This window comes from Myxocyprinus asiaticus, chromosome 43 (genome assembly GCF_019703515.2).
Source record: "Myxocyprinus asiaticus isolate MX2 ecotype Aquarium Trade chromosome 43, UBuf_Myxa_2, whole genome shotgun sequence".
In the NCBI taxonomy this organism is placed as follows: Eukaryota; Metazoa; Chordata; class Actinopteri; order Cypriniformes; family Catostomidae; genus Myxocyprinus; species Myxocyprinus asiaticus.
The window spans coordinates 25,786,481-25,807,107 of record NC_059386.1 but is presented as its reverse complement, the minus strand read 5'-3'; the positions used below and the strand labels follow the sequence as shown (position 1 = coordinate 25,807,107).

Below are 20,627 nucleotides of genomic sequence, written 5' to 3'. Positions count from 1 at the left end.
CGCGGACAATTTTGCGACAGGTAGACATCAGTTTACGGCTCTCCCCATTCATTTGTATTGTATCCGCAAACGGAGACTTACTGTCGTAACACGCTAGTTGACCGTTACGCTCTTTCCTATTGTAAAAGCGCGGAATTTGTTATTCAATATAGAAAGTCTCTGGTAGGACTCTTGAACCTCAGTGCAAAGCTACAAATCCTAGAAATGAGCGATGTGTGTTCCGCACGCATCCACTCTCTTTCTGTTTCTCTTTCTTTCTCACACGACTATGAGGATGTACAAACCCTTTACAAACCTCACATAATTAGACTTTTTTTGCGCTTTCTGTGGGATAATGCTCGGCTAATGTGATGGTAACGTGGCTCATCAACACTGGAGGGATTTTCAGGAACTTTTTCACCTCAAATGCTTCTGCTTAGCCACATTTTGGCTTCGATAGGTTTTTAATTTGCCAACGGATATCCAAGAGAGGGCTTTATCTTACAGCATTAATATATGTTTAAAAAAAGCCGTTTATGTTTTATTCACGCGGTAAAGTACGTTCATTCTTACTGTCATTCACGAGTGGTTTACTGTAAACAAGTATACCTTATAAATGCTATATATATAAATGCTATGCTATGCTTATTATTCAAGTATATGTGCAGATGCTCTAATCGTTTAAATATCTCGTGTATTTATTGTATTAAATGAGGTTTTGGTATAAGGGTGTGAACTGTCCGGTCCCAGTCCGCTCACTGTACACAACCCTTCAGGGTTTTGCCAATTAAATAGTCACTGGCGATACATTTTGACCTCTATTATAAGTCTTTGTTAGTATGTGTGGAGCATTTAAACCTTTAGGTATATTTTCCATGTCGCTGTTGTGGCGGTCGAAGTGAGATTTACGACCCCCCAATCCACCATTCGCGTTTCCACTCACCGTTCGTGAACTTTCGTTTTTGTCTGTTTGTGGTCTTTATAGGTCAATACTAGGAAGGAAAGTGTCACAGTTGTCTTGGGATGCGGAAGGGAGAGGTGTAGGGTTGAGAGTAAACATGTTTAAGGGTTTAAAGTGAGTGGGTCAGTCAACATGTCATCTACGGAGGGTGATTTCTCCTGGATGGGTGACTGGCAGTGGCTCTGCATGGTCACACTCTTTCTGGCCTCAGTTGTCACTTTGATTATATACTTGGTGCAGTATTTTTCCAATGTACCTGCTGGGAAAACACCTCTAAGTCATGTGGATTCCGAGGAAGCTGATGGGATTTTAAGTTGGGTGCTGACCTTGAAAAGCTGGAAAACTCAGTGGAGAAGCGCTTGGTTTAGGAACCTCAATGAGGAAGCTAGGAGATCACAGGTAGGTTTGTGCTTATTTTACACAAAAGAGTGTAAAATGGTCCAATATATATTCATCTAGCTCTGAATGTTTAAAATAGCATGTCATCTCCTCTTGATTGTAGCATACATTATGTCACGTTTAGTGTTGCTTTGATATATGCATTGTTCCTCTTATTAGAGTGGGATTCAGCTGACCTTTGAAGAGGATGGTTTCCAGTCATCTGAACTGGCCGTGGGCCAAATTTCAAGCTTTACAAAAACACCAGGTCAAAAGGTAATGTCAATACTTTGAAGGTTTATGTGCACCAAAACCATATATGGAAATTATAACTGGCAAAACCACTTCAATATGCCTCCCTCTGGTCCAGTGATCTGTATTTAGGTTGCCATGTTGTTCATGTAGTCCATGCATTTTAATTGTGATCTGGGGCTCTACGTTGGTTTCATACTCTGCTTTTCACAAACTTCACGAACGAGTGCAGAGCTGAGAAAATTGTGCAAAAAATGTTACCCTGATGTCCCAGTTTCAACTGTTGTGTTTGTGCTAACAACTTTTGTGTTCCCGGTCAAAAATGACCGGGCTACTAAGATTGTTAATAAATCTCTCATATTTTGTATATATTATCCCAAGATATTGCATTAGATGTTTTTGGAAACTTATTTTTTTTAGTAATTATGACAGGTTATGTACATATTTAACAACATCTTTTATTTTATTGATAGAATTCAAACTGAGCTTTTACCTGTCTTGTAAGGGGCACTCCTTGAAGAATTTTTATTTGGAAAAAAAAAAAAAATAATGTAATAAATTAATAACCACTTGCTTGATCTAAACAAAATAGGTGTAATTTTAAAGCTTCGAATATGGAGTTTACAATGCATATAGCTGATCCTACCAATTCTTAAGTAAAGCTTTTTAATTTGCTGACTACTTAGAACTGTTTTGTTCTCATAATTTGCACATTTGTTATCACAACAATTATATTCAGAGTTGGTAAAAACATAAAAAAGCTGTGACAGCCATATGTTATATATAATTGGAAAGGTCTAAATTAGACAAATGCAATGAGCAAATTTGTTTCACTCTGAGGCCAAACTGCAGTGAGTATTAGTGTGTGAATTTCCCACTGACACCTTTAAATATAATAAACAGGAATGTCTTTTTGTCACGTTTTTCCTTATTACTTTCTGAAAAATACATATAACATAGACAATGACATATCGTAACTTACAGCAGACTGTCCCGATTCAAACAAGCACAAACACAACATAATATGATATGTAGATCTTGAAATATTCCTCAAAGAGTGTACATGGAAAAACGATGCACAAAAGGCCACTTAACAAACGTTGTGTGTGTGTGTGTGTGTGTGTGTGTGTGTGTGTGTGTGTGTGTGTGTGTGCGCGCGCACCCGTCCACGCTTATGTCCAAGGACTTTGTGTGTGCAAACACACATCCACGTATGTGCTTATCTAAAGGATCGGAATGCTCCTGAACACTTAATATTTCTGTATTTCAGGATTACCACAGGTGAACAAAGGGAAATAAAACCAATAACATTTTATGAAAATGATCCAAAAAAAAAAGTGTGTGTTCAGATGCCCTGTGTATACAAAGTCTTGTAATTGTATTCCAACTGGATGAAATTAGCTGCAGTTTTCAGAAAAACAAACAAACAAAAAAATTCATTTGGTCAGTTTTGACCAGAACACAATACGAGGGTTAAAGTTCTATAATATTGTACCTTCTGCACTGAATGGGATTTTGAGCAAAATAGGGACATGAGTATGAAATATAACCTATTTACAAGACTTCTCCTTTTGACATGCAGCCCTTTTGTTGATTCAGAGAAATCCGGTGCAGTGTTATGACTGTTATCCTATGAGACATCTCTTCTGCCTTTTTGAGGATGTTTAAAGTGCCCAACTAGTCTTAGTCATAATCTTTTTTTTTTTTTTTTTTTTTTTTATACTTTTTTTTTTTTTTTTTTGTAATCCCCTTTTCTCCCAAAATATGGAATGCCCAATTCCCACTACTTACTAGGTCCTTGTGGTGGCGTGGTTACTCACCTCAATCCGGGTGGCAGAGGACAAGTCTCAGTTGCTTCCGCTTCTGAGACGGTCAATCTGCGCATCTTATCATGTGGCTCGCTGTGCACGACACCGCGGAGACTCACAGCATGTGGAGGCTTATGCTACTCTCCGCGATCCACGCACAACTTACCACGCGCCCCATTGAGAGCGAGAACCACTTAATTGCGACCACGAGGAGGTTACCCCATGTGACTCTACCCTCCCTAGCAACCGGGCCAATTTGGTTGCTTAGGAGACCTGGCTGGAGTCATTCAGCACACTCTGGATTCGAACTCGCGACTCAGGGGTGGTAGTCAGCGTCAATACTTGCTGAGCCAACCAGGCCCCCTTAGTCATGATCTTGATGGTTTCTTTTTGCAGAATGTCTTGTGTCAGGTGGTTGGAAACAAGCTGCAGTTTTCTATCAGTGCTTTACCAAGCTCAGCATCTTCTGAACCTCCCCTGAGATACAGTGTGAAAATATCCCCACTTCATCTGCAGGTAAACACCAGTTCATGTTTATTCTGCACTGCAATGTTACTGAGGAAAGTTTGGTTTACTTACGCAATGCCTTTGGCATCTGTAAAAGAGCCAAAACAAATTGACAACAGTGAAAGTCATTCTTTAAATGTTTCCAGTAAAATTGATATTGGCAAATGACCAGCATTTTTTGAAGGATTTCTTTGGAATAGATATCTCTTTTTGTGTGTTTCTCTAAAGGGTTGTCACTGTGTTTTATCTTCAAAGTAAGAAGCTGTTTTAATCACAAGGGGATAAATAATTACCATTCTTATTTGGAAAACACTCTTGAGCTGCACAATTGGCATATCAAGCTATTGCATGTAAAAGGCCACTTTTACCAAAAACATATGCATACCATCATATGGCACCAATAAGGACAAGGAATATGCAAACACATTTGCCCTTGAATTAGATACTACATCCTGAAAGAGGAATGCTTCTGATTTATAGAGTGACTCACTCTACTGTTTTATTCGGCGTCACTATGGGAATCAGATTAAGTGCCTCAGTCCCGAATGCATGCTCACTGTCCTCTACCATTATTTTTAATCACTGTTAGCTCTAATGTCTCTCCCTCAGACAGATGCTCTCTCTCTGGTACATCCTTCCCAGAATTATTCATGGAAAGCCCTTTAAACATTTCACTTTTGGACAGAGAGTTAATGTAATAATTGCACTACAAATGACTGTAGAAAACTTAAAAATCATTTCAATGTGCAGAGCTGCAGCTCTTTATTTTCCTACTCCATTTGGAGTAGTTGTGAATGTATTGTGTTTAAGTGCTTGCACAGGCTTTGGTCAATTGAATTGCTGCTATTTTTAAACCAATAAGTTGCTTGACTCCTCTTTGTCATGCTAATCTAATTTCAACAATAAGTACTCCGGCATTGAGTGGCTAAATGCTTCCACGTCGTTAACCCGTCGCTAAATCTTTCTTTTCCTTTTTGTCCCAAGAATCTGCCCCGGATCTGTGGTGTTCTTTCGCAGTGCACTGTTTTGTTGAAGCTGATCAGGACAAGTGCTAGTCTGAACAATACTGTTAATAGTAATTTTTCAAGAAAACATTGTAAATAAAATTCCAGAGATACACCAAGTGTATATAGAGTTCTGGTCTCCGGTATTTAGAAGTGATAGATGTTTATGCTCCGTTTGTCATTTTAGTCTCTTTCTGGAAGAATCCTGGTGGCTAGTGTCATACATTTTCTAGCTGTTACTCCTGCTGGTAAAGGCCAGTTACTGGAAAGCTCCCAGCGGTTATTTGAATGGCTTGTAGGCTGAATAACTGTATATTTAGGGCTTTTGTAGAGGTCAGTGCACTCTAGAGCCCACGTGATGCTGTGGAATAACACTTATCACAAGTACTGTAACAAGCAAATATCTTTTCAAACTCAGATTTAAGAAAATGGATTGTATTTCCTGATCATACAAATTAGACTGTAAAATAGTTGTACGTGCTTATTGTTTGCTATTTCTTGCTTGGATATATCTTCTACCTCTTCAGTATTTTCATGTGAGTTAGGAATGAATGAACTAAAAGCATTTCACAGAAATGTATTTTCCCTCCCAGTTATGTCTCAGAAATGTGAAGCAGTCATGCTTGGACATGACAACCCATTCCTCAGTGTGTGGCGGGCCCTACGGCTCAATGAGCTGTTGTGCGTATGAGAATGTTGTGAACCCTTTGTTTATTGTGAGTTTGAAGTAGGCAGTGCTGTTTTTTTGTGTTTTTTTTTACAGCTGTAGGCCACTGTGTGTGCTGTTTTTGATGCAACAGCCTTTATTTTATTTTATAGTTGATATCAGATCATTATGGGTCTGTGAGCTGTTAATGTCACTTTTATAAAAGCAATATTCCAGGTTTAATACAAGTTACAGTGCATCCGGAAAGTATTTATTCACAGCGCTTCACTTTTTCCACATTTTGTTATGTTACAGCCTTATTCCAAAATGGATTAAATTCATTATTTTCCTCAATTCTACAAACAATACCCCATAATGACAAAAGACATGAAGAAGTTTGTTTGAAATCTTTGCAAATTTATTAAAAAGAAGAAATAAAAAATCATATGTACATAAGTATTCACAGCCTTTGCCCAATACTTTGTTGAAGCACCTTTGGCACCAATTACAGCCTCAGGTCTTTTTGAGTATGATGCTACAAGTTTGGCACACCTATTTTTGGGCAGTTTCTTCCATTCTTCTTTGCAGGACATCTCAAGCTCCATCAGGTTGGATGGGGAGTGTCGGTGCACAGCCATTTTCAGATCTCTCCAGAGAGGTTCAATCGGGTTCAAGTCTGGGCTCTGGCTGGGCCACTCAAGGACATTCACAGAGTTGTCCCGTAGCCACTCCTTTGTTATCTTGGCTGTGTGCTTAGGGTCATTGTCCTGTTGAAAGATGAATCTTCGCCCCAGTCTGAGGTCCAGAGCACTCTGGAGCAGGTTTTCATCAAGGATGTCTCTGTACATTGCTGCATTCATCTTTCCCTCGATCCTGACTGGTCTCCCAGTTCCTGCCGCTGAAAAACATCCCCACAGCATGATGCTGCCACCACCATGCTTCACTGTAGGGATGGTATTGGCCAGGTGATGAGCGGTGCCTGGTTTCCTCCAGACATGACGCTTGCCATTCAGGCCAAAGAGTTCAATCTTTGTTTCATCAGACCAGAGAATTTTGTTTCTCATGGTCTGAGAGTCCTCCAGGCGGGCTGTCATGTGCCTTTTACTGAGGAGTGGCTTCCGTCTGGCCACTCTACCATACAGGCCTGATTGGTGGAATGCTGCAGAGATGGTTGTTCTTCTGGAAGGTTCTCCTCTCTCCACAGAGAAATGCTGGAGCTCTGTCAGAGTGACCATCGGGTTCTTTGTCACCTCCCTGACTAAGGCCCTTCTCCCCCGATTGCTCAGTTTGGCCGGGCGGCCAGCTCTAGGAAGAGTCCTGGTGGTTCCAAACTTCTTCCATTTACGGATGATGGAGGCCACTGTGCTCATTGGGACCTTCAATGCTGCAGAAATGTTTCTGTACCCTTCCCCAGATCTGTGCCTCGATACAGTCCTGTCTCGGAGGTCTACAGACAATTCCTTGGACTTCATGGCTTGGTTTGTGCTCTGACATGCACTGTTAACTGTGGGACCTTATATAGACAGGTGTGTGCCTTACCAAATCATGTCCAATCAACTGAATTTACCACAGGTGGACCCCAATCAAGTTGTAGAAACATCTCAAGGATGATCAGTGGAAACAGGATGCACCTGAGCTCAATTTTGAGTGTCATGACAAAGGCTGTGAATACTTATGTACATGTGATTTGTTTTTTTGCTTGTGAGTTTCCATCTGTTGCGGAGCAGTATCGGAAATTTATGACAAGCAATCAGTAATGATCAGCTTTTGATGATGATGGTATAGTGTTGATGAAATATGACAGTGTTTACTTTTAATTGTTTATATTGTAATAGGTTGTAGATTATTGTAGGAGTATACATTTTATTTCCTTTATCTGTTTGAATGAGCATCTAGAAGCAGTGAAGGGCATACATTTCAAAGTAAGAGTCCCTGGTGTATTTCAGTCTTTAAAGTTCAAAGTTCTGCACTATGAATCAAATCTTTTTTTTATTCCTTTATTTATTTTTCTTGGTTATTGGTATTTTGGTTGCACCATAAACCGCATCTGGAATTTAATTCGATTTGGACTCTTGTAGCCTCTGTCCATCCCTCACCATCACAGGAAGGAAATACTTTTACTAACAATTTTAAAAACTATTGGCAGATTAATTGCCTTTCTATCAACACATTATCATATCAGCGAAATCCAATATTGGTTGACCTCTAATTTGTATTTATTTATAAAGTGTGGAAAACATGTCTTGAGTATTTAAAACTTGCATATAGCCAGAGACTATTTAGCAGAGACAGGCCAATTCTATTTAAATGAATGGGAGAAACTGGAACGCCCAACCAAGGAGCTCTGAGCACCCAACGGTCAATGGATGTAGAAAGGAGGTCCCACCTTAAGGGTAAAAGAGCCAATCACCTTTTATATACAGACATCACTTGTCTAGCAACTCACTAACTCGCATGCTCATTAGCTCTACAAGCCGGGAAAATTGCATGTTTTAACGTAATATGAGGTAAAGAAGCACAATTTATGATACCAGTATTATCACATTTTATTGCTGATTTGAAATATGTTCTTTGATCGTAATCTTGACAAACCGTTTTTTGAGATTTCGGTCTTTCCCCATTCAAGTAGATCGGAACTGCACTGGCATAACTGAAAATAGTCTCCCGAGAGCGTTCCAGAGATGGCCGACAGTGGACTTGCTTGAAAGACTTTGATATAGCTATCCTGTTTTACTGATAAGCAATGTTAAGGCCATGTTGAATGTGTGACCCTGCCTGTTTAAGTAAGAGTATGTGATACATGATTTATTTTGAGATTGTGTGGATTTGTTTTGTTTTGGGGATATGGAATTAATTTTATTTGTTCAGGTCTTAAAAAAGGTCTTAAAAAGCGATTTTAAAAGCTCTGCAGCAATCCTGTTCCAGAGCTGTTGCTGTGTTTGTTTTCTTTAACTTTGTTGCAAATTGTGCTGCAATAGTGGGGTTTCGCTCTTGTAAAACTCCTGGATTCCCCCAGTGTATTTGAGGGCATATACGTGAATGTGAGGGACAGTCGATATTTTACATTAGTGTGTATGGGTATAGTTTATGTGCTTTTCCCACTTTAGTGCCATCCAGTCTGTTCACGCACATGTGCACTCTTCAAAATTCTGTAACAATGAGCCAGTGCATTTACATGGCCACAAATCACGTTCTGTGGGAGAAACTTGGGTGTGTTAAACCACTTTCTCTTTGGAATAGTCCATTAAGAGTGTGTTAATGTGATTTTACTACAGTTAAGGGCATTTTAGGCCTTTGCAATTTTACACATTGTGTCTTGTGGCTTATTGCTTTAAACAGCCCTTCTATTGTGTCTGGGTCTGTATGTGTTTCTTCAGCTGGCTCTGCAGATGAAAGAAGTGAATAGGGAAGTGGAGATTTCCTGGGGGGTGCTTAACGTGGACTCTGTAGAATTGCAGCTCATGCCAAGTTTTACACGGGTATGCACACATCAGTACACTAAAAATGTTGTAAGATTATGCCAAATGTAGTTTTGTATTTCGCAGTGTTATTTCTTCATCTTAATATGTTTCTTATTTTTTATCTCTCTTTTGAGAGTGTAATAGGTGTCAGTCCTCTAGATTTGTGCCTTTTTATTTGAAGGATAACCGATTATTTGTCTGTATGCAGTTTGTATATATTATAACTGATGTGATGATTCTTTTAAGAGGTGACTCTCGCTTACATAATTTTTTTAGAAGATGTGACTGTTTGTGTGTTTTTTTTTTTTGTTTTTTGTTTTTTTCTCAGGGAGATTGTGAGGGTCTAAGTGAAGCTGTGGTGAGGGACAGGCTCAGACAGGTCTTGAGCAGAGCCAAACCATCAGTAACTCTGAGCAGCCGGCCTACAGAGTCTGCAGAAGTCAAGGTACAGCCTTCCGCAGATGTGTCATTAAACACTTACTACATTTACATTAGTGATTTATAACATGTTTTAGAAAATATGATTTTTATGTTTGTCTTAAAGCCCTATTTGATAATTAAAACAGTGACCTCAAAAATATTTAGGCAATTTTGGACACCTGAATTTTTTACAATAAAAAAGTGTGGCTTAAGTGTCCAAATGCTTTTGGGTCCACTGTATGGTCTGAAATTCATAATATTCAGAGCGTTACATAACTTTGGAATTTGCACAGAATGGAGTGAAACATAAAAAAGGATGTTCCCGTTGATGTTATGAGTGATAATGTTTTATTTCCTCTCTCCTCTTCAACAGGAAGTAAGGAACAAGACCTCACAAGTGACCTCACCCCCCAAGCCCCCACGAGCTCATGAATGGAAACTATTGGTGAAGAACATCCGGGTCACATGCAAACACGAGGATGGTGCTGCAGGTCAGAGACAAAAACACGCGTATTTAGGCAAAATTTATGTATTTAACTACTAACGTAAAGTCACGTATAGCCAAGTATTCATGTCATAACTTAGTATAACTGATAGACTTGGTATGGATTGAAAGTTGGAAGGTATTTTGTTTCTTTATATGACTGTTCTATATTATTTAAATTGTTTGAATTTAACTTTAGTTTGATTTGCACTGGAATGTCTTGTGCATATATACTGTCTGATGTGTGTTAGGTGTAAATGCATTTCTTAAAGGTATATTTTACCAAAAAATAAAAACTCATGTTATCGTTTACTTCACCCTTATTTTGTTCCAAACCTATATGGCTTTCTTTCTTCCATGGAACACAAAAGGAGATGTTAAGATGAATGTTAGGGTCTGACAACCTGAAGACACCATTCACCATTACATCTTTTTCCTATACAATAAAAGTGAATGGTGACTGATTCTGATGTTCTGCCTAACCATCTCATTTTGTTTTCCACAGAATAAAGTGAATCAAATGAGTTTAGAACAACCTGAGGGTGTTTGTCTTCTATTTCAGCACATCTTAGAAATCCCATATGTTTTGTTGTTTAAGAGATGGTACTAATACAACAAACCTCAGCTAATGTTTTTCTTTTACCTCAGTTGAAGAAATGAACCCAATTACTAATACACTTTATTGATGAAGTTGTGCTGTGGGCACAAAGTAAAGGCTACACTTCCCAAAAAGAACCACTCCCATTACTTATTCAGTTAACTGCCCATGTTTCCCTCGATCAGGATGTCCCTTCTGTTCAGAAATCATTTCCGGACGTTTTCTAATAGTCCCATTGCTCTCTGACCAAGTCACTATTACAGCCAAACGAGGACTTAACGGAAACAACTGGCATCTCATCCATTTTACGCATAATTCCTGTTGTCGTTAAAAGTGTTCTCTGCAGTACAGGCTAAATGTCTGTCATTAGATCTGTAACTGCTGTGTTCTGACAATGCTGAAAGCCATATCTCAAAAATCTCTCTAGATCTTTTTATCTTTGACACAAATTTCTGGTTTAATTTGACTGGGGAAGGGGGTAAAAGATCTTTAAAAAAAATCTATCTACTCTTGAAAAAGTATTTTGTCCTTGAAGGTACAGTAAAGTACTTATCGATAATTTTTCTTCTGTGTTGTGCTAAGGCGGTGTGAATCCCCAGTGTATCCTCCAGTTGGACGATCCTCCTCAAAAGGTCACCAGTTCAGTCTTGACAAACACATCAACCCCGACCTGGGACCAGCCCTTCATATTGTGAGTTCAGCTCCACCTCCCTATCTGCTCTCCCTAATCAGCTGCCCCTGCGAGCTTTCCCCAGTAAATGAAGCTTTATTTTGTTTTGAGCATTTTTGCTACTTCTATGGAAAGGTACAGTAGAGAGAGGATAGGAATTGATGGGGAAAGAAGAGGATGACATAATGGGAAATCATGTGGACTCAAACTCATGTTGCCCACTTTCTTCTATTTAACCCTTTAAGCTCTTCAGGTGTTTTAGTTTTAGTGGCATGCACAAAATTAAAGGCTTATAACTCTACCAAAAAAATAATAATATTTGTTTGGTATGATTTTAAAGAACTTTTCCAATCTTTTATGATAAAGAATAGATTATGATAAATTATTAGACTCCTAGCCTAAGAAACTGCTGAAAAATCACAATAAAACTTGAGCCAAAACTTTTTTCTTAATTTTTTTTTATTTGACATTATAAATCTCCGGTAGCTCCGAAAAACTGCTTTTATTTTGTTCTCAATCAGATCACATGTAACTGAGTCAAATTTTGTGTTGATACAACAAAGCAATCAAACGTTATAGCATTACAAATGTAATTTATCCTAGTGTCCAAAAACCTCTCCAAACAAATAAAATATAATAATTGTACATAACAGGGGGCCTGGGTAGCTCAGCAAGTAAAGACGCTGACTACCACACGTGGAGTCGCAAGTTCGAATCAAGGGCGTGGTGAGTGACTCCAGTCAGGCTTCCTAAGCAACCAATTGGCCCGGTTGTTAGGGTGGGTAGAGACACATTGGGTTAACCTCCTCGTGGTCACTATAATGTGGTTCTCGCTCTCCGTGGGGCACATGGTGAGTTGTGTGTGGATGCCGTGGAGAATAGCGTGAAGCCTCCACACGCGCTAGGTCTCAGTTTTAACTCGCTCAACAAGCCACGTGATAAGATGCGCGGAGTGACGTCTCAGACGTGGAGGCAACTGAGATTCGTCCTCCGCCACCCGGATTGAGGCGAGTCACAGAAAGATGGCAAAAAAAAAAAATGTTGCCTTGCTTTTTTGGGTATCTAAAAACAAAATTTTTAGATAGTAATGGAGTGTGAGTTATTTTATTTCCTCTCTTTGTATGTTTTTGCAGTGAGCTTAGCGGTCGATCAAAGGAGCTGAACATCCAGGTCATGGATAACGCCAAACCTCGGGAGAGTAAGTCCACATGACCAAAAATAAACCAGCTTAACCGAATAAAAAATGGAATTGTGATATTAATCTGTGTCTGTAGAAGCTTGAAGGTCATCTGTGAATTTTAATCATTCTTTAATCTGACATCTGTTTCTCTAATCATGAAATACTCTCCATAAACTGTCATAAAGATGGTAGGTTTATTGAGCTAATAGGAGGACTTTGAGGAGATTGTTTAAAAGTCTGAATTAATTTGCTAATAGGCATGTAACAGGCCCCCTGTTGCCTCATTTCGTTGGCATTTCACCCTGATGTCTTAACAGCCCAGAGCAGTTTCTGCGCACTGTTTTTAGTTTGCTATTTCTGTTTAGTGCCACTTCTGGCCTTATTGGCCAAGACATTGATTAATTGTTGTTTTTTGCCTTTAGATCTTTGATTTGATCAGGCACAACACTCTTCTCTTCTTAGGTGGTTTGCTAGGGCAGGTATCTGTGCCTTTTGATCTGGTGAGGAAACACCCCAAAGGTCAACAGACCTTTTCACTCATGACCAAAGATCAAGTGACCGGCTCACTAACTACTGAGGTCAGCATACCGAGATACAAGTTCTATTCACATTTGAGATTTAATTCCAAACAGTAACAGTTAAAGCAAAATAATGTAATACATTTGCAAATTTGTCCTGAAATCTACAGTATTTGAGTTTTATAAGGTATTATGGAATTTGGAAAGCAGCATATCAATATTTGATTACCTATATTCTGTGTAGTTCACATACCTTGAGCCCAGCGAGGTGCGTAGCTGGCAGATGCCAATGCCAGCCCCTACTAAGAGAGTAGAAATGGACCGCACTGTGATGCCCTGTGGCACTGTCGTCACCACTGTCACTGCTGTCAGGAGCAAACCAGGACGACCCTTACCACCTGGTACACTGCATTTGACCCTTGATTCATTTGGACCTCCTTTGCATTTGATTTAGTTTGAAATAGAGGTCGACCGATATAATGTCTTACCAATTAATCGGTGACGATAGTTGCTTTTTGGAACTATCAGTTATCTGCAAAAATCGACGCAGATAGTTTTTAATTTTATTTATTTTTTGTTACATGTTATTCTGTGGCCAAAGCCCTTCATATGGTGAATATATAGACTACAAACTGCTTAATTTGGTGACTATTTACATATAGAGCATTATAACAGAGTCAAGGCTCTTTCACCATTACTGTATATTGACTAATTCACAATTATTAATATGGAATGTTATAAAAAAATGACAATTGACAAGTGATTGCTTGATGATTTACTATTGATGAATAGTGATCTTCTGTTGATTAATTACTGCTGAGTTCATGTTTTGTTTCTCTTTTGTGATCCCTATTTCAAAATAAGAGTCCCCCGGTGTATTGGGCTTGTTTATAATTAAAAGTTGCACCTTATGCTGTTATTATTGGGATTTTTGTTGCACAACAAACAAGTATCTGGTATTTTACTAATTTTGCCCGTCAAAGTAAGGAAATACTAAAAATAATTGTTAACATTCAATAAATCGATTTTGAAAATTACCTGTAGATTTATCGTTATCTGCCTTTTCCACCACCTTAGCTATCGGTATCTGCAAAATCCACTATTGGTCGACTTCTAGTTTTAAACTGATGTGCATCGAAATATTAGTGGATTAAAGTTTGTAGGTGTATATAGTATGTAAGTAGTTTTAAATTTGAAATGCAACAGTTGGCATTTTCAGTAATCTCCTAAACCACAAAATAAAAATATCTGTTGTGTACTGTTTTTTTTTTTTTTATTTATTCCTTGTTGCAGAATCTAAATCTCCCTCTAAAAATAAGCTGGCTGAGAGAAGGGTGTCTGAGCAGCCATCGATACTTGGAGCCAAAGTTAGCAAAGCCCTCTCATCATCAGATACAGGTACGACTTCTGTGCATCTGTGTTCATTTCTCTTGTTTCAGAATAAAGCTTGTTCACTTTAACAGCTAAATGCATTTCCTCTTATTTCCACTTAACTGCGCCACAAATGATCATCAGGGAGAAAGAACAAACGTAAAATGCCACATTGATGAAAGCTCATGTTCAGCATTTGTACAATCTCTCTTTCCCGCCCAGAGTTATTGATGCTAAATGGGACCGACCCTGTAGCTGAGGCAGCTATCAGACAGCTTCACGAGTCTGCAAAACAGAAGCTCAAATCTCCCGTCAAAAAGAGTACCATTATCATATCAGGAGTGACCAAGGTACAGAAAAAGACACCGCTTACCCAAATATATGCGCCTCTGGCATCAGGAAAACTCATATGATATGATGTTTGTCAGCTTGTAATTTGAGTGGCCCTCACTGTATGAGTAACCAGTTACAATGAAAATGGCCCATAATTTAGTTAGTAAACTTAGCCTTTTGTCAATCTTAAGTGGTAATGTTTTAGAGGAGCCAAAGCATTTGTAATAGAGTCTAGATTAAAAATGATGAGTGGAAAGAGTGCCCTTAGCTTTTTCTTTTTTTTTCATTATTAAAAAGGGGCGTAGGATTGGAACAAAGAACAGAAAGGTCCACATTAGATGCGGTGTTGTTCTGGTGTGTCATCCATATTTACACAATTTGTTTGCTAACTCATCTCATACATACCTTTACAAATGCCCTTTGTCTATGATTATTGCTTTAGTGGTCAGGTGCACTTTATTGGCCAAAGCTTTGTCACAGTTCTGTTCCTCTGTCATGTGATGGGGTGTTGTCAATCGAAATACAATCATATTTCAACATATTGCAGTTCAGTTTATTGTAATTCTTACAATATTGCATCAGTTATTTAGATTCTTTCAACTTTATTTCTTATATCTTTAATACCTTTCATTATATTACATTATTATTACATACAACATTATCATTACTGTTTTAGTACATTATTAGATAAAATCGTGATCAGATTATGATAAATGACATGTAAGTCATATCTTAAGGTGGTTGGTGAAACCCAGCCCTAATTAACGATAACATAATAACAAAAATAATACTTTGACTTTAATAGCCAGTTTCCAATTAATTAAAGCTTTGCGATTCACTTCCTCTCTAGGCCCCTCTGTCACAGGATGATGAGATGGCTCTAATGGCAGGATATGCAGCTGCAATGGACGCTTCCATGTCTGGAGCTTCAGAGGGCACTAACAGTGAAACACACCCTTTAGAAACTGTGGCGGAACCCAGCACTGTTGAACCTACAGAATCCCTGGTGGGTCCAAATGGCACAGACCACCATGTGGAGGATTGGGAGAGCCAGGCCGGAGAGGACCCCGATGGAGACAAAACATCTCTGTCCCTCTGTATATCTGAAACAGGCTCCAAAAAAGGAAAAGGTGAGGGGGGGGGAGAAGGAATTTATGTATTTGAAGAAGAAACATTTTGGGAAAAGTATTGCTGGGTTACTTTTTAACCTGTTTACTCCTTCAAACTACACAAAGTGGTCTGTTTTACTAGAGTTATAAATCTGATCACAGGTCTGCGTGTTTCCGTAATTGGAGAACAATCATTTCATAGTCTCTGGTGAAGATAGGATAATGGTCATTACTACCCATGATCTTTTGCAAATTTATATGCAAAGTAAATCAGTGGTATTTTACCCCACCCCCACTTACCTTCATAAATTTAAATAGATCCCAAATAGAGAGTTCCCACAGACATGGGAAAGCTGGAAATATCAGGGATTTTTAAAATGGTAATTTCCAATCCTGGAAAATTAATGCAAATTAATTAAGTCATGGAGAATCATAGAAATTTTTATAGTGAATATAGTGTAAGTATTATAATTTAAAGGGATAGTTTACCCAAAAATGAAAATTCTCTCATCATTTACTCACCCTCTTGCCATCACAGATGTGTATGACTTTCTTCGGCTGAACACAAAGATTTTTAGAAGAATATTTTTAGGTCCATAAAATTCAGGTGAATGGTTACCGAAATTTTGAAGCTCCAAAAAGCACACAAGGGCAGCATAAAAGTTATCCATACAACTCCAGTAGTTAAATCCATGTCTTCAGAAACTATATGACAAGTGTGGGTGAGAAACAGATCAATATGTAAGTCTTTTTTTACTATCAATCTCCACTTTCACATTCTTCTTTGGGAATTTGCCATATCGCCTCCTACTGGGCAGGGAGGAGAATTTATGGTAAAAACTGACTTCAATATTGATCTGTTTCTCACCCAAACCTATTATATCACTTCTGAAGACAAAGGTATAACCACTGGAGTCACATGTATTACTTTTATGCTGCCTTTATGTGCATTTTGGGGCTTCAACTTTTTGGTATCCATTCACTTGCATTGTGAGGACCTACAGAGCTGAAATATTCTTCTAAAAATCTTCATTTGTGTTCTGCAGAAGACAGAAAGTCACACAACTGGGATGGCATGAGGGTGAGTAAACGATGAGAGAATTTTCAGTTTTGGGTGAACTATCCCTTTAAAATGTATTAATTCAAAAGATTAGTATCTAAAATACAAATGGAATCCAATATAGCAATCTCTATAAAATTAAATCCTTATGCAGTAATAATGAACGACTGGCAAGGTCATGGAAAATCATGGAAATTTGCTGGTTGGGTTCCCTGAGAACAGTTAATTATTTATTCTGAAAATGTATTTTTGCAACTAAATTGTATACAGTTAAAGGTGGCTCCATACTGAGATACTAAATACTGTAGTGTCAAACTTTTCTTTGTTCATGTCTAAAATAATCAATATACAACACTTGTCTTTTTTCTGTACTGCTCATCTTTTGATGACCATACATTTTCTTTTTTCCTCTGTACCTCTTCCTTATCATTTTTTATTTGTTTTTTCTTTGCCATCTTAAAGTGGAAACCTGTGATAACCAGACTTTATTGGTGGCAGAGTAAGTAACCTCTTGAGAAGTCTATAATAGTAGTTATGTAGACTTCCCTGTGAAATGGTTAACAAACCCTTTAGTTGAGTGAAAAGCCAGTCCATGCTCTAGCTTATTAAACACACTTCCATCAGGCTAATAAACAAATAGTTATCCTTTTTTTGTTACCATGTGGCTTCAAGCCTGACATGTGGGAGCTTAATGTGGACACAGAGAAAGATTAGACTTGTTTTGTGTGGCATTCTTGTATAAAAATCCAGAAGTACAGCCATCCTGAACCAATTTAAAGCTAGTGTGGACTGGTTTCAACTACTTTCATTTTTAATCAAAGCACTTTCAAATACATTTGCATACAGCAAAAGTTTTTTTAAGTAGTGTGCTCGTATTCTTTCAGCTTATTTGCACCTAAAACACTGATATTTCCAGTATATTGAAGTGGCATCTTTTGAAACTTAAAAGATACAGATGCACTGGCTTTGGTAATTAAGATTGCCTCAAAATTCCCACATCCGCTGTGTCTTCATGGAGGTCAACAGTATCACTGTACAACCAAAATAAAGCAGATACTCACTTTGATATTGTTGTGGTTTACACTCCTGTTGACCAGAGTTTGACCTCCAGGTTGACCCAGTAAACTATATTGTGGAACCTTGAAGCTTGGCTAATTATTTGCATCTCTTCTTGGCGCCCCCTGTAGGCAGCTTCCTGCACAAGAGTGCCAAGCTTTTCTTCAGACGTCGACATCAGCGGAAAGAACCAGGGATGAGTCAGTCCCACAATGACCTGCAGTACTTGGAAAATCCTGAGGTGGCCTTGATGGGCGACAGAGAAAAGAGGACGGCCACCTTCAGACGCATCATCAACCGCAAGCTTCTGCCCAGGAGCAAGAGCAAAGCCAACGGCACAATGAGGGAACTGCCTACGTGAACTTAATGCTCGTCTTTAAAACCTTAAAGAAAGCAGATGCAAGTCCATGCCTACAATTTCTTCTTGCTTGCCCAGCCAATATTCTCCTCGACCTAAACTAATAGCTTACCTCATAACTGTAACCTATTCCTCTTCATTCATGCTTATTCCAATAACTTTTATGCAATGGCGTGATCTCGATTCCTGGCCGTGTCCACCAATAACCCTGTGTTCCAACAGTTACTCTAGTCAAGAGATGCCCAACAGCCATAAACTCTTCTGAAAATATCTCTAGAATTCCCATTCTGGCTCCTTAACTTGGTTCTCCTGGATCAACTGTATGAACTCCATCTCCTCAGTTTTAGCCTACGCAGATGCATCTCTCCATCCAAGTTGAGAGACAGAGATCAATGTTAAAAAATTTTTGTTCAGTCAAGCAAAACCTTTTATCTTTGAACTAGTGTGTGTTTATGCAAGAAAGTTTACAGAACTGAGTTGCTGTGCTATCACTCAAAGACTCAGAATTAGTCATTTAACCTTATGCAAACCGTGATCGTCATGCAAAAGATACTCTGCATTTGTGGCCTTTAACCAAAGTAGCATATGAGGACAACCCTCTCTTGCCATCTACCTGAGCTTTTAACCCTCTGGAAACCCTCTGGTGACTTGATGGTTTCTGGGATGTAAGAGAAGAGGGAATACAATTGATTTGATTTGTGCTTTGTTTTTTTGTATTCTTGGAACGGTTTCGAAATGCATTTATAATACAGTGAATTCTGCAGGGTCTGGCAGAAAGATTTTTTGAGAGGGGTTAGAAGAACTGATCTAGAACTCTGCCTTGGTATGATTTGAAAATGGGAGTTTTAACTTTGTCAAAGGGAGACAGGTTTGCTTAACTGCTTTAACAATTTTTTGATCAAACTTTGACTCTGGCCATCCTTTATTTCCCAATAGTGGTAACAGTCGTCTTTGTGTGTTAGGCAAAATATTATTTTGCAACTTAATGTAAAGTTAACATTTTCAGGCTTGGCACTGATATGTTCCCTTTAAAACAAATAGTTTGGTTCTCTATTTGCCTTTTATTTTTAACATATCTAACCGAGATGTCATCAAAAGAGATTATTTGATTTGTGTTTTATTTGAAATATTTTCCCTTTTTAAGCATTTTTTCAATATACTTTATAATTATATGCTAAACATAATTTTCCATAACCACACCACACATTTGGGGGGAAAGTGTGAATTTTACCAAAGGATCTTAACACTAAGCAAAGGCATTTTCACACAGAGAAAGAACAGGCTCCAAGAGCACTGGCCTCTTAAATTTAGCTGTTCAATATGTTCATGATTCAAGTTAATTTCCAAGTTTGGTTATTGTGTTTGGTGTTTTCTTTTATTGTAAGATCTGTTCTTGTAAGCCACCTGAAATGCCAACTGCTTTGAATTTTGCATTTCAACCGATGAGCCTGTGTCGAGAATTGCAATGGACTTGTAGCATGGGAAAACCAGGAACTGATTCCGCTTGACCTTTACTTGAACTCAATGTGCATATGGTGAACAACCTAATTGCCTGTCCATACTGAATGTTGCCAGATAGAAACCTCAGCAGTCTTGCAGTCTTCACTTCATAGTACTCCGTGTGTGAGTGTGAGTGTGTGAATGTGAGTGTGAGAGAGAGAGAGAGAGTGTGCGTGTGAGAGAGTGTGTGTGTGTGTGCGCGTGCGTTTACATTTTGTCCATGTTTTTGTGTTTCCATGCACAGCCTGAGTGTTCATAACAATTCACTGTGTTGCATTTCATAGTATATTGTTACAAAATGAAACGGAGGTATTTTCCAACAAATTGGGAAAAGGCACATGAAGACTTTATTTTATCCTGCTTTTTTGGCCATCCAGAGGTGATCAACTGATTGAATTAAATCTAACAAGTCTATTCTCTGTATATGCATATCACTATAGTGTAACCACATGAATTGAAGAACTCTTTAGCTGGGCTTTCTATTTGGGTTCTGGTGGCTTATGTATATCCAGATATATATAACCAGAGGACCGTTAGTAAATACCAATGTGAATGATAAATATTGAAAACCTGTTTCTCACCCAAACATTTTTACCTGCAAAATTACGTGTATGGACTGTACAGCGTTTTTGTTTTTGTTTTTTTTGTCTGCATTGTACTTGTTAAATAATTAAAACCTTGGAGGCCTGTGTATAATGAATGTCAACCTGTGATATGCAGGTATTATCTTGATTAACATATCCTCTTTATTGGTTTGAGCAATAAATATTGACTGAACACGTATGCATTTTTATGGTTTATTTTTTTTATTTCAAATATAACTTACACGTTTTGGTATGCATTTTTAAAGCCATATCCATGATCTGTGCTTTAAAATACGCAATATTTGTTGAGAAAAATCACAATTCAGCCGTATCTGTGAAAAAAAAAACTACACTTCCCATAATGCCCTAAACGGGTCCTATTTCCGGTCC

At 38.3% G+C, this 20,627-nt stretch overlaps 1 protein-coding gene across 3 annotated transcripts; it reads left to right on the top strand.

The window, feature by feature from the left end:
• Positions 1-135: 135 nt before the first annotated feature.
• LOC127433356 (C2 domain-containing protein 2) lies at positions 136-20,436 on the top strand. 3 transcript variants are annotated; one of them, XM_051685172.1, is made up of 14 exons: positions 136-1,339; positions 1,499-1,594; positions 3,775-3,894; positions 8,913-9,014; positions 9,325-9,441; positions 9,790-9,907; positions 11,081-11,189; positions 12,302-12,366; positions 12,811-12,926; positions 13,111-13,267; positions 14,160-14,264; positions 14,460-14,587; positions 15,421-15,700; positions 17,927-20,436. In XM_051685172.1, exons 1-14 carry the CDS (start codon positions 1,073-1,075, stop codon positions 18,154-18,156), a joined length of 2,010 nt encoding a protein of 669 aa, XP_051541132.1. In that variant the 5' UTR covers positions 136-1,072; the 3' UTR covers positions 18,157-20,436. The 3 variants fall into 3 exon arrangements, with proteins under 3 accessions (XP_051541132.1, XP_051541134.1, XP_051541133.1); XM_051685174.1 differs by lacking the exon at positions 3,775-3,894; XM_051685173.1 differs by lacking the exon at positions 8,913-9,014.
• Positions 20,437-20,627: the final 191 nt, after the last annotated feature.

Bases quoted from the DNA above. Each gene is read 5' to 3' on its own strand.
- LOC127433356 (XM_051685172.1), top strand. From the start codon at position 1,073: ATGTCATCTACGGAGGGTGATTTCTCCTGGATGGGTGACTGGCAGTGG. The intron at 3,895-8,912 runs GTAAACACCAGT...GTGTTTCTTCAG, and splicing joins TATCCCCACTTCATCTGCAG to CTGGCTCTGCAGATGAAAGA. The intron at 12,927-13,110 runs GTCAGCATACCG...TATTCTGTGTAG, and splicing joins CCGGCTCACTAACTACTGAG to TTCACATACCTTGAGCCCAG.